A 13,737-nucleotide genomic window follows, 5' to 3' on the forward strand; every position below is an offset into this window, starting at 1 on the left:
AAAAGGTCAAGATTATAATAAGTTATTTCTAAGAAAAAACGAAAAAAATTCATAAAATGAAAATAAAAATGTTTCTTGTTCTTCAAAATGTTACCAAAATGTCTTGATTGATTCATTATCGAGATTAAGCCATTCAACGAAAAGTTTGCAAGTGCATATTTCTATGAGAAAATTGCGCTTGAAAATGGTCTGAAAGTGAAAATTACCCCTTCATCTTTGACTTCAAATACGAAAATGTTAAAGGTCAATGAAAATCTGAAATAATTCTTGGAACTATGTAGAATTAGTTTTTGCAAAAAAAAGGAGGTCAAAAAATGTCTGAGTTGACAGAGAACTGATCGTAAGCAATTTATTTTTAATTTGTATACTATTTTTTAACTTAACCCATTAAGTCCCAAGAGGACGTTTTTTCAATACTTCATTCGGCCACTGTATTTTTGGTGTAAATGGGGTCAAAAAAATATGCGAGTAACTAATTCTAATGTAAAATTTGATGCCCTTTCAGAATCTGATCTCAGATTTTTGAAAAAGTGATCAGTTCAAAAGTTACACTTGATTTTACCCAAAAAAACATGATTTTTAAAAAAAAATTTTTTTTATTTTTCGAATTTCCAAATGAAAACCATTAGAAATCTTAGGGGTATCGTGCAAATATCGCGTCCTCGATACCTAAACTAAAAGTTAGTGGGGTTTAGATTGAAGAAAATAAAGTTGAAAAATACACTTTTTTCTCAAGTCCTTCGTTTTTGAGTAAAAATTCTATAAGTTTTCATTTAATTTTGCTAGTTTCGACCGACATTTTTTGTGTTTAAACATTAATTTTTTCAATCGGTACCCCGCTAACTTTCAGTTTAGATATCGAGGACGCGATATTTGCATGAAACTCTTGAGATTTCAAATGGTTTTCATTTGGAAATTCGAAAAATAAAAAAAATTTTTTTTTAAAAATCATGTTTTTTTGGGTAAAAGCAAGTGTAACTTTTGACCTGATCACTTTTTCAAAAATCTGAGATCAGATTCTGAAAGGGCATCAAATTTTACATTAGAATTAGTTACTCGCATATTTTTTTGACCCCATTTACACCAAAAATCCAGTGGCCGAATGAAGTGTTGAAAAAACGTCCTCTTGGGACTTAATGGGTTAAACGGTAAATTGCCAAATATTGCTCTATTATTAAATTTTAAGCCACACTTTTTTATTAGTATTGGAAAAATGTCAAGCGTTCTTATTCCAAATGTATGTTGTATTAAATGAAGTGCTAATTAAATTTGTTTGAAAGAAATATTAAATCGCTCGAAAAATAAAAGATATACACGTTTATTATTTACACCGTCAAATAAAAGTATAGAGCTAATACGTCAGATAACAGTAAAAATATTTTTTGAACATTTTATTTTTACACAAAAATATTCCTTCAGTAACCAAATAAACGATTTCAAATAAGTGTTTCTCTCGAGTAGCAGTGTGGAATATAAAAAATCTCGCCCATAAGTATGGCCTTATCATCGATGCAGTGTGCACCTGTTAAGCCCGTATAATTTACTTTTTTTCATGTTTGCTCTGTCTTAGTGGCTTCTGAGCTAGACGCTATCGTTCCGCAATGCCATGTATAATATACAGTTGGAACTATGTGAGATATACAAAAGCCGACGCTAATCTGCGGATTCATCCTTGGGAATCTTTCTTTATCCTACAATATTACTGGCGGATTCTCTCCGGAGGTACACGTAGCTGGGTACATGCGTGCTGTGTATATGTTTATATGCCATTGCAGAACAGAACTTTATATGCTCCATCAGAGAAAAAAGTGTGAGAGCGAGAGAAACTTTGTACATTCTCGCTCTCTTGTGTGTATACGCGCAGCAGTTGAGCTCTGACTTTGCTGATATTTTTATCTCGCTAGTTCCTCCCTTGCGTTTGCATACTTATTTATCCAAGTGTACACTGTCACGTACGTATGAATATATACAACAGCACAGCAAGTATATCTAAATTTCCGCCTTGTCGCCTCTTGAAAATTCTCCAATCGGATTTCAATGAGTATAGCTGTTCGAGAGAGAAAGAAAGAGAGAGAGAGAGAGAGAGAGAGAGAGAGAGAGAGAGAGAGAGAGAGCTACGTTGCATAAGCGGGTACATATAATGCACAATACATATCGTATGCACTTATGAATGGAGATTTTGTGACTGTGATTTGTTCATGCTATTCTGACGATACCATATATTATACATCTCGTCCAAGAAATATAAATTGCAGGTTGTCATAAAATAATAATCTAATGTTCCAAAATATCAGACTTTACATCATCCCATAGTTTCTCATGATTATTTTTCTAGTTGAAAGAAGCCAAGTGCCAAAAAATATTTTTAATAAATAATTTTGTAACATTATTTTATCCAAATAGAAACTTTAACATGGTATTGATACACCATTTAAGTTTCTATTGTTTATAATATTAAACATCTTTGATAAGTTTCAGTTTTTTGAATCAAAAGTAAAATAATTTTGTATAGAGTAAGTTTTACCCAGTATTACATAAAATATTTGAAAAACGTTAAAAGTTAAAATTCATTTTGTTTTCAATCTTCAAAATGATAGGATTAATAGCTTAAGATTTTTTTTGTTTTTCTTAAGACATGGAAAATCTTAAATAACTTTTTATTCGTCTGAAGCTGCTACATACAGTGAGTTTCTGTACGCACTCAAAGAGCACAATGAAAAGCGTAGGAGCAGAGGTAAAGACAAGTAATTATGCTGCTTCTCTGACTGAATCGTAATTGCTCTTTAATGAAGTCCGTAATTCAAAGACGCGGATGGAATTAACGTTGTAAATGTGTCTTGTGTACTTGCTTACTTATCTGCGAGGGTGAATAACAGCTTGCATGCGAATAAGCAAGAGTAACTGCTCCTTTCATTTTCGATTAAGGGTACTTGTTAAGGGCTTATATATACCTTAAAATCCCATAATTTTAAAATACATGAAAATATAAGTAAAAATTAAATCTGGTGAAATGGAAAAATTCTCCTCTTTTCCAACCCTTTTTTCAATCAGAAATCACCCTGACATACCCCAAATTAACTTGAATACAGCCTAGATGTACTAGGCAAGTCAGAATTCCCAAAATTAATCATACCCTCCTGGCCCGTAGAATTCCAAGTGGTAAAATTAATTTTGAGACCCCAGGGTCATTTTATTTTGTTTGTCAGAGCCATTTTTATAGCCGCTACTACAGGCAAGATTGTTAATCAGATTTAACTATATTTTTATTCATTAAAACAACTTTTTTAATTATTATTTATCCATTTTTTCACAATTTTTGTGGTAGTCAGCTTACAAAAAGACCTACAGAGGTCCAAACATCCTCCCTGTAGTGGCGGCTATACCCAAACATGTGCTGAACAAGTCCCTGCAACCTGGACCCTGAAGTTCAAACGGTTCTTCTGGAATCTTACGAGAACAGGGCCATTTTTAGCAAAAACACAACTCTCCAGGATAAGCGATTGAAGAAAATCTTGCAAATATTCTTATTGAATCACTATAATAAACTTTATCACTCCTAATAATTATTCTAGGCTAAGAGAACATTCAATTTGGATTTTGTTCTATATTGCCAAGTCACCATTGAGCCATGTCGCATAATCCATAATTGACTCTAGTATTCATTATATTCAGAAGCCTAATTGATAAAATTACAAGTATATGCCACTGAGACTGAAATTATATTTCAAAGCCGGATTGACTCATGTGGCAATATACAACAAAAAGATAGGCTCAACTCAAAGAAGACTTGATGAAATAACTATTATGATTAGAATTAGAACTAATAAAATAGAACAATCACACGTGTTATTTGAAAAATGTTGAACTTTATTTGAGAATTTACTTTGAGAACACACAGTAAATTGTATTGTACATAGTCTTTGCATAAGAATTGTACACTATCTCACTGTGTATTCACTTTTTGATCAATTTCACACTTGGAACTGTTTGCTATTTTTAACAACAAAACTTCATTGCACTTTAATTGAGATTTCACTTTGAGAACACACTTTTAGAATTGTACATAATCTCACTGTGTATTCACTTTTTGATAAATTTTACACTTGGACCCCTTTTAACAACTTTTACTGTAGAACTAAACAATATACTAACGCACAATGACTTCAGCTTTATTGAACTTGAGATCCTCTTCTGCTAAATCACATAGAGTTTACTGTGTAGTACATGAAATTCAGTGTTTACAATTATGTGTTCTATGGTGAGCACGAGATGGCGCTGGAGTCAGCCGCCGGACTGAGATGCCTGACAATGATAAGTGACACAATGGGATGATTATCAATTAGTTAGGGAAAGTTTGAATGTCGTTGTTTGAATGTGTTGAAGTAAAATGGGATATAAAGATGGGCAGAAACATCAAATAATCGATTTGCCGAGAAAAATGAATTTCGTTAAAAATTTATATATTGGATTTATTCAGAAAATCGAATGTATCTTTTGAGTCAATTTGAATTTCGAATTTCCGAATGAAGCATCAAAAAGAAGAGAAAATTTCCTATAAAACAAGCAAATAAAAAAAAATTAATATTTTGAAAATTTAAGGTATATATAAGCCCTTAAGGCGGATCAGCCTGCAAAATACGCTGCAGAACCTGTTCAGGTACCTGTAGAGGAGACTGTACATGAAACTGTAGAGGAAACTTTACGACCAATGGGCCCTGAAAAGCATAATTTGCAAGCAATCATCTTTATTCGGTACTGCACTAAGGAAAGTGCAGCCGAAGCAAAGAGGTCCTAACGTTTTAAAGAAGAGATCAGGTACACCACGGAGGAAATACCACCGGCACGATTTAAGGATCTTCCAAGGGAATTCGAATGCATATATTGTGGAAACAAGATATCCTCGTTCCGAAGAAGGGACCGCGATGCTATATGTGCAAGGCAAATGGCCATCGAAGAACAGGATTATTGGAGGGGATCAGAACTGAAGTCGCATTCTATCAAAAATCTTAAAACCCACTATTTTTGTGACAGGGAGATAGACAGTACTGCCTGGGCTGAGCACGTGAAAATATGCAACATAAGAAATTTTTCACGAAAAGTACCAAAATGGTAACATGCAGAGAGGTCTAACAGATCTTTGAAGAAATATATAGACCCCCCTTGGAAATCAGGGAGCAGCAACTACATTTGAAGTTGCAATATGTGGCAAAAATCACTGCCCGGATAGAAGGACTCAAAGAACGAATAATAGAAATTGAGGTGTCAGGTGACTGACAACTCATTCACGATAAGGATTATGAACTATGGAATATGGTCCATGCAGCCGGTCAAGACACACCTATGGAGCCAAAACAAGAAGATGGGACCGACGACCCGGAAGAGAACCCCGATGCCCACTCAGACATCGAAATACTTAATTAATATAGAATTATTTTGGTAATTAGCAGAATTTTTTTAAGGCATAGTATGGTTACTATATTATAGGAAATAAAAAATATATTTCCTAAGGTCCCGATTTTCTAAATTTAATTGATAAAACTATTGAATTTATTTTATTTCTTAGATTCAAAAATGAATAAAATCAGAGAAGTCCAACGCATATACATTTTTTAACTCATGTCTGCGTGAGCGGGTCTCAAAAATACAATTTTCTCTCACGAAAAGTTTGCAAGTAGTCGAATTCTCTTTGTTATAAATCAAACGAGTACCTTTTCCGTTAATAAGAGAGACGCCATTTTAAAATGGTGCTACACCTACGGGCGTAGCCAAGTTTTATCGACCGCGCCTTGGTCTTTACATAATGCACATATAATTTACATACCGACCGGTTCGGTGCGAATAGAAGCCCGGTAAAAAGAGACATGACAAAGATAAAACATGAACACATACTGCTATATTCACCTACGTGTGACTATTTTAATAATATTTAAAAATTATGGTAAATGTGGGGGCCTTTTAAAAATTGTGGTAAATGTGGGGGAGCTATGGCAATCAGGTGTGGAGACTCTTACAACTATATAGTAATCGATATTCATATCTGTACAGGGCTCACGAATTCCAATGTATAAAGAAAAAGCGACTATCGCAACTCGCACGAATTAAAAAGAAACTTGCGGCAATCGCGGCTGACAAAGCTCGTAGACTTCGGGTTCTCCAGCCACACCAGAAAAATAAATTCAACGTCACAAAGATGCGGCCGCGAAATTAAAAAGGTCTAAACTATCAATACAAGAAGTAGCCCGCAGGGATGCACAGAGAGAAAACGCGAGAAAAAGAAATGAAAGCAAAAAGATTTCACAAATTAAAAAATGTTCACATGATGCAGAAATGATTGACGATCGTAATGTTTGTAAAATATGTATAGAAGTGTAATGTCGCCTCTACATAGCCCACAAAAAAATTCAAACTTCCAAACCTCCTAAGGCGCCTGCCTATAGGCAGCCCTCTATACAAGCAGCGAGCCCACAAGCTGCTCGGGACTTCCCAGCCAGTTCAGAGCATAGCGAGAGAAATCTAACACTGTTTTACGACCGCCATAAAAACTCAACGGTTACTTATTTTCTATCACAGAAAAAGCCACATCGAACGATCTAGAGAACGAATATTCAAGAATAAAAAACACATGGAGAATACTCCTTGTCTACATAACCAATGGGTGGGCCGTTTTTAGGCTTTTTTTCTAGAATCGATTTGTAATAGTGATTTTCTGTTAGTTTCATGCATAAAATGAAAACTCGTTCAAGGCAGGTGCGTACAAATGATTCTTTCTGTCTCCTCAACGTCGATTAATATTGCCTTAATAACGACTTCACAAGGCAACGGGATTATGTTAAGGTTGGCAAAACTATATCCGTGTCTTTGGCTGACTACTTCGAGCTTATATATTCTTGTTGCCGACCAAATAGGTACACAAAATACAAATCTGTAACGTATAAGAATATGTCATAGCACGCACTATTTGTAGACTAATTTTGATCAAATATGCACAGCAGGCGATGAAGATTAGATATCTTTAGAAACATCTGATGACGATACTTATTCTATCAAAATACACGTACGATAGAATTATTGACTCAACAGTTCAAAGCGACAACAATAACCAATTACAAAATTGTCTGTTAAGACTTTACTAAAACGATTACTCAAGTCTCGAGGACAAAGTCTGCACATGGGCAACCCGATTTCTCATCATAGTAATCTACCAAATGATTCTTCAGACAAAAAGATGACTTCTATTCATACGGAAATGGTATATTACTGCCCTAGGCCACAAAAAACAGAAAAGTCCCTGAGTACGTGTAATTAGTATCCGAAGCGAAACCGAGGCCGATGAACATGTGCTCTTGGACTTTCTTTTTTGGCAGCTTAGGCCTGTATGCTATTTTTCATATGCAGTAATCACTGTTCTCGTTTTGCGCATGAAAAGGTTAACTCATTGAATGAAAATTAACCATTAGTAATAAATAAGGAATTATTAATATCGATTCTAATATGTATAAGATATTAATATTCGTTTCTTACCAGCAATGTAAATACTATCATGTTTCAAGGTTATCTGTTTAGACAGTTCGGCTTTACCAGGTTTATTAGGAAGACTTGGAAAACATACTTGAAAATCTTCATCTGACATGGAGGGAATCAAACTTGAAATATTTTTTTTGGAGGCATCTCTGAGTTTTTTTCCATTGATGTTGATACAATTCTTTGCTTGAGTAAAACTAAATCAATAGAATAGATAAGTTTACATAAAGCTAAACTTTAAAAATTTAGTTAAAGTAGATTTTATCAAATTTAGTTACCAGGTAAACATGTCGTTCATCTCCTTTTCTTCGTTACAATATAAAATTGAAAAATCGAGTGTGAGTGGGGATTCTTTTATCTGTTTGCTTATCACTCGTTGAATTAGTTTAAGTAAACACCATTTCCAGACAGTTTTCACGTTTTGAATATTTTTCAAAAACTCACTTAAAGATATTTTTGACGAATGCTGTTTTAATAGAAAATTAACTACCATACGTTCTCTAATTTGAACTGAAGCTGGAATGCGAACATTTATTTTGATGTTTTCTGAATCATATTTAGATAATTCTGTATTTTTTTGAAACTGTAACAATAAAATTTTTAATATTACCTTTTTCAGTAAAAATATTTTTATGGTTTATTATCACGTTGAATATATATATATTTTTCGGCCCCACTTTCACAGAATGAAGGAAGGTTTATTATTAGTCCAGACCCCAGGAGCGCCCCCGTATGAAAAAATATTCCAATGGAATATTTTTGTTGTTTCTTGCGGAAAGTGGTCGTCTGAATCCGAATCTGCATGTTGGCTGACCGGAAAATGGTCGGAAAATTTTTTAAACAATTTTCTCTAAATAAATTGCACAAATTTGAAAGTTTCCACACAAAACTAATGTTTTTAGGTTTATGAGTCCATTTTAAACAAAAAAGTACTCTTGGGTTTTTTCTCTAAAATCTATATTTTTCGAGATATTTAACATTGAAATTTCGAAAAAACGCGAAAATGGCTGTTTTCAACCCTCTGCAAAAGGGTTAAAAATTATGAATTTTCATGTTGGCGATAATCCTAGATTATCTTTAAATCTTCATTAATAAAATAAAGAAACGAAAATTTGCAAAACTCAATTGTTAAGGAGGTTTCATAGTAAACTTCATGTCTTTAGAAATGCCTGAAACTTTTTTATTTCAATCTTTGATAAGAAATGAATGTACAGTTAAAATCTTAGACTGATCCACAAACTAGTTTTCGAGAAAAAAAAATCAAAAAACGACGTCTTATACGTGGGTCTTATGGAGAAACTTACTACAGTGCCACTATAAAAAAGCATTATGCAACCAAATTAGACTTAAGAATTGGAAAAAAACCATTTTATAGAAGGCCAAGAAGGTATATTGATCATTTTGAACAAGCAAACGACCCGTTTTACAACACCGAATGCTCAATAAACAATATAATTACGAGAGTTTTAATGTAATGTATCGAGCGACCCATCACACGTGACAGAAACGTGGCAACGTCGCAAAGCAAATACGAAGTTTAGCTGGGTAATGTAGGCGCTTGTACGGCAACCCGAAATACACATAATAAATTGGTACATACTGTGAGAACGACGCTGTTGCCAGATTTCCTCGTTATAAGTGATGAAGTTTTTTTTATCAAAATTTATAATAATTTGATGAAATATATGTTCAGTATGATTAAAATAATGAATAATAAGGTCAATTTTCATTCTAAAATATCAACTTTCTTTATATATAGTTGAATTGCAGCTCATAATATTTTGTTCCCATGAGTTGGTATCACTGCTTCGCGCACGTGTATAAGCATAGGCGACCCCCTCGCCCCGCCTGCCCCTGGAAAGTGCTATCGAACCTCCTTAAATGATAGGCAAGCGTATACGCGTATACGCCTATCATTTAAGTCCAAAAACCATAGCTTAACAATTGAGTTTTGCAAATTTTTGTTTCTTTATTTTATTAATGAAGATATAAAGATAATCTAGGACTATCGCCAACATGAAATTTCATAATTTTTATTATCGATTTTACAGAAATAATATCGATTTTAGAGAAAAAACACAAGAGTACTTTTTTGTTTAAAATGTACCCAAACCCCAAAAAACATTAGTTTTGTGTGGAAATTTTCAAATTTGTGCAATTTATTTAAAGAAAATTGTTTAAAAATTTTTCCGACCAATTTCCGGTCTGCCAACATGCAGATTCGGATTCAGACGACCATTTTCTACAAGAAACAACAAAAATATCCCATTGGAATATTTTTTCATACGGGGGCACTACATGGGTATTTTTCATTAATTTACCAATGTAGCTTCAGACTACTGAAAAGAAAACACTTAAAGCAATAACTTTACACTTTCATAGATAAATTTGTCATAAAAAACAATGGCATGATTGAGAACATGAACTAAAAAATTTCGTACAATACTAGAATACGTGCAACGAGAATAGCTACTAAAACCCGCCATTGTGCAAACGAAAGAATTGAAGGGCCTTTAAAGGTCGTTTAAACCTCTATTTACAGTATTAGGTTGTAAAAGTAAAAAAAAATTTGTTGAAGAACGCACGTAACAACCCTTTTCAATACCCTATTTGAAAGTATTTTATAGTTACACACTCAAAAACAGTTAAAAACACTGATATAATAAGTAGGGTAGGCCGTTTTTAGGCTTTTTTCTAGAATCGATTTGTAATAGTGATTTTCTGTTAGTTTCATGGATAAAATGAAAGCTCGTTCAAGGCAGGCGCGTACAAATGATTCTTGCTGTCTTCTCAACGTCGATCAATATTATTTTCGCTGTTTTTTTGCTCAAATTCGCCTTTTTTTCACTCTACCACGCGCCAAAAATGGAAAAATGATGTTGTGCGATTCTAAACTCCGCGATTCATCAACTTATTAGGCAATGTCACCGAATTATTTCCACTTTTGGCCAACGGGAGGCAGCAGCGTCGCAGCAAATGTCATGCCCGTTACAGTCATAGTTTTGCGGATATTATTCTCGAAGAAGTGGTTCTATTTTCAAAATGTCAAGTGAATGTAAATACGCAAGTCTCAATATGATTCAATTAAAGAAATTATTAAAAGAGAGAGGTGCAAGATTGACAGGTAGAAAAGCTGAGCTTGTTAACAGGTAAGTTATATGATACACATTGTATTTAAATAAAAACGAGGTTATAATAAACATTACTTTTTATGCTAAAACGTTATACAGTGCATCCGATCACACTACACCTCATTTTATGATTTTATTTTCTACTATTAAAACTCAAGCGTATAAAAAAAGGTTATTATATCGCAGAGTAACAGACTTAAACATTCATGAAAACTAAACATCTGCGCATGACATTTGTTGCGACGCTGCTGCCTCCCGATGGCCAAAAGCGGAAATAATTCGGTGACATTGCCTAATAGGCTAATAAACATGTTTCAACCACCACCTGAGCTCAGAATTAAGATATGGAACCACGTAATGCGTATAAAGTCGGGATTTTGGCTGTTTTTTACCCATTTTACCCGATTTTCGACTACATGGTCGAGGTCCATTTTTAAATTCAACGCCATCGCCCGCGGTCTCTTTCTTTTCTTTGAGATAAGTACTAACAAGAAAAATGTCCACTGAGGTGATTTTTAGAGCAGGAAAAATTTGGCGCGCTCGAAGAAAATCGGATTTTTATGAATTTCTTAAAAAAATGGATCGTTTCAACTAGTACCTGGAGTTAATTATTGTGTTATCTCAATGCAAAGTGCATCGTCAAAAAGTACTCTTTTGAACGAGAAATTTTAAAAAAAAGAGTTCTCTACGATAATTTTAGCGTCCTGTAGGTCATTTTGAAGATGCCATAGAATGTATACGTAAGATGCCTCACATCGCGTCGATTTTAGCTAAACGTGGCATTTGGTTAATGGTATCGAAAATCATCTACTTATTATAAAACACACGAGAAAATAGAAAAAAGCTAGCGTCCATAAAATAGGCGCAGTTTTTAAAGTTCATAAACATATGTAGAAACTAAACTCTCCATAGGCACAGATGTATCAGACATCTGGAAAACCATCGATGATAATTGAGGCGGAAAAAATGAACTATGGCAAAAACTATCTTGAAAGTTTTTCAGATGCAAAATCTCAATTAATACCAATGGATTATTGTTCATTTACAACAAATTTAACGCATGATATAATATTAAATAGTTCCTAATCACTATTGCAATAAGCAGTTTATAGAATATTAATGAAATATGAAAAAATTAGAACTTACTTCTTTAATACATGAAGTTAAAAATTCCACTTGTAATATTCCCAGGCAAATTATACAAGATTCTACCATATAGTTGAGTTTTTCCTGTAAAAATATTAAAATATGAAAATCATTTTACTTGCTTTGCCATAATATTTTTGACACAGATTTCATACAGTGTAGTTTAATATTAAATATTTTGAACAAGCTTGATTAAAATAAATATTTATGCTACAAGTGACTAAAATGATACCATATCCATTACATCTTGCAGTTGGTTGGAAAAAATACTTGCGATTGAAAACGACAACAGACATAGATTGGAAGTTATTTGCTACATCATTTCCTTAATTTTTGAAAATAAAGACTGTCTTTGGTTTTTCTTTAGTCATTAAAGATTGAAAACTTCTTCACATGAAAGTTTGTATAGCGACAAAAAAAATGCATCATAAAACTATTGTATTAGAATTGATGAACAGTATCTAACACCAGAAACAACATATAAATATTTTTTTATTAACAAACTAAAGAGTATAACTTAAAACTGCTTCAATACTTTAAAACAAGAGGATTTTCACTTTGCCTGGATATTTTTATTTATTTTTACATCATACCGTAAACTAATTTCAAGTATCTTTACCAACCAACTGTAGGGTATAATAGAGTACGGTTTGTCATGCCACCAGGTGAATTGGCTGCTCAGTAAAACCCACTTGGAAAGAATTTTAAAAAACAATGACTTAACTGATTAAAAACATTATAAGCTATGAAAAAATATAATACATCTTTTACACAAATAGTTATTCAAGAATCTCAGTAAATATAAACGAGAATATTTCTTTAAAAAGTTTTTATGGTACCTGATAAATATTTTATTAAAATAAATGATGACAAATATCATAATAGGCATTGCTTAAAGAAAATTGTTTGTATAAAATTAGAATATATAATTTACATCATAAACTTGATTTGAATTAAAATTGTATACAGCATAGATATGTTCTTTAAATGATAGAAATTTACTACTAGTTTTTGTGTTACATAATCTAGTAATCAACTAATACAATCTTCATAAATCATGTTTAAAACAAATACCAAAGTATGTGCAAAAGAAATTATTCTTTAGAGAAGATTAGTTAAGTATTTTAAAAAATTGCATGTATTAAGTTAGTACAGATATTATAATCATTCATAATGTCATTAAAACTTAAAAATGGAAATAAATATAGAAGAAAATGTTACCTGTTCGAATAAGCATTCTGGTTCTAGTTTTTGTTTTGTAAAATCTACACCACACAATCGTAGGGAACAACATAAACAGCAGCCTATGTTTAAAAATTTTGTGCATACTTTGAAACGAAGTGCATTAACACCTTCACGATTAACACTCATTTTTTATAAAAAAAAATTTATAATTCACTTTCTGTAATTAGTTATTGGGCCCGCTCACCGGTGTCTGACAATCAAGCGTCAGCGGTAACACACTGACTCCAACAGTTTTTCTTATGAACTAAACACGTGCACTCGTAGCTAGCATTAAATTGGTTATGACCCACATAAGTAAACGAGAATGGTTTACAAGCCGTACGAAGCATATTGAGCGATTTACGATAGGCAGCGCCTCTACACTCTAATGCGACAAGCACTGCTACACAAATACACACATCTGCGCAGAATTTACTTCTAAAATGTAAAATTCGAATTAAAATTACTTTTAGAAGAAGCGTTAGGACTTCGAAGAGTCTTTTGAGCAAATTTAACTTTTTGAACTAATTCTTCTCTCAGTTTTTACTTTTCTCAAGGTTACCACGATAGTGTATCATTTCAAAAGTTACAAAATTTTCCAATGAAGTACTCGTAATTGTGAAAATGTAAACAACTCAATTTTATATGGAAATCTACGTAAAAAGAGGTCAATTTTATGTGGACTTCTATAGATTTTCTATGGAAATTCATACGA

At 32.9% G+C, this 13,737-nt stretch overlaps 1 protein-coding gene across 1 annotated transcript; it reads right to left on the reverse strand.

Annotated features, from left to right (window-relative positions):
• Positions 1-6,866: 6,866 nt before the first annotated feature.
• LOC106654793 lies at positions 6,867-13,300 on the reverse strand. The gene is made up of 5 exons (XM_023463467.1): positions 13,020-13,300; positions 11,799-11,882; positions 7,800-8,104; positions 7,522-7,718; positions 6,867-6,922 (listed from the first exon to the last, which is right to left on the reverse strand). The coding sequence occupies exons 1-5, from the start codon at positions 13,167-13,169 to the stop codon at positions 6,867-6,869; spliced, it is 792 nt and encodes a 263-aa protein (XP_023319235.1). The 5' UTR covers positions 13,170-13,300.
• Between the last annotated feature and the right edge of the window lie 437 nt (positions 13,301-13,737).

Source organism: Trichogramma pretiosum, unplaced genomic scaffold, assembly GCF_000599845.2.
Source record: "Trichogramma pretiosum strain Unisexual culture from Peru unplaced genomic scaffold, Tpre_2.0 scaffold63, whole genome shotgun sequence".
NCBI lineage: Eukaryota > Metazoa > Arthropoda > Insecta > Hymenoptera > Trichogrammatidae > Trichogramma > Trichogramma pretiosum.

Bases quoted from the DNA above. Each gene is read 5' to 3' on its own strand.
- LOC106654793 (XM_023463467.1), bottom strand. From the start codon at position 13,169: ATGAGTGTTAATCGTGAAGGTGTTAATGCACTTCGTTTCAAAGTATGC. The intron at 11,883-13,019 runs GTAACATTTTCT...ATATTTTTACAG, and splicing joins CAGAATGCTTATTCGAACAG to GAAAAACTCAACTATATGGT. The intron at 7,719-7,799 runs GTAACTAAATTT...CTATTGATTTAG, and splicing joins ATGAACGACATGTTTACCTG to TTTTACTCAAGCAAAGAATT.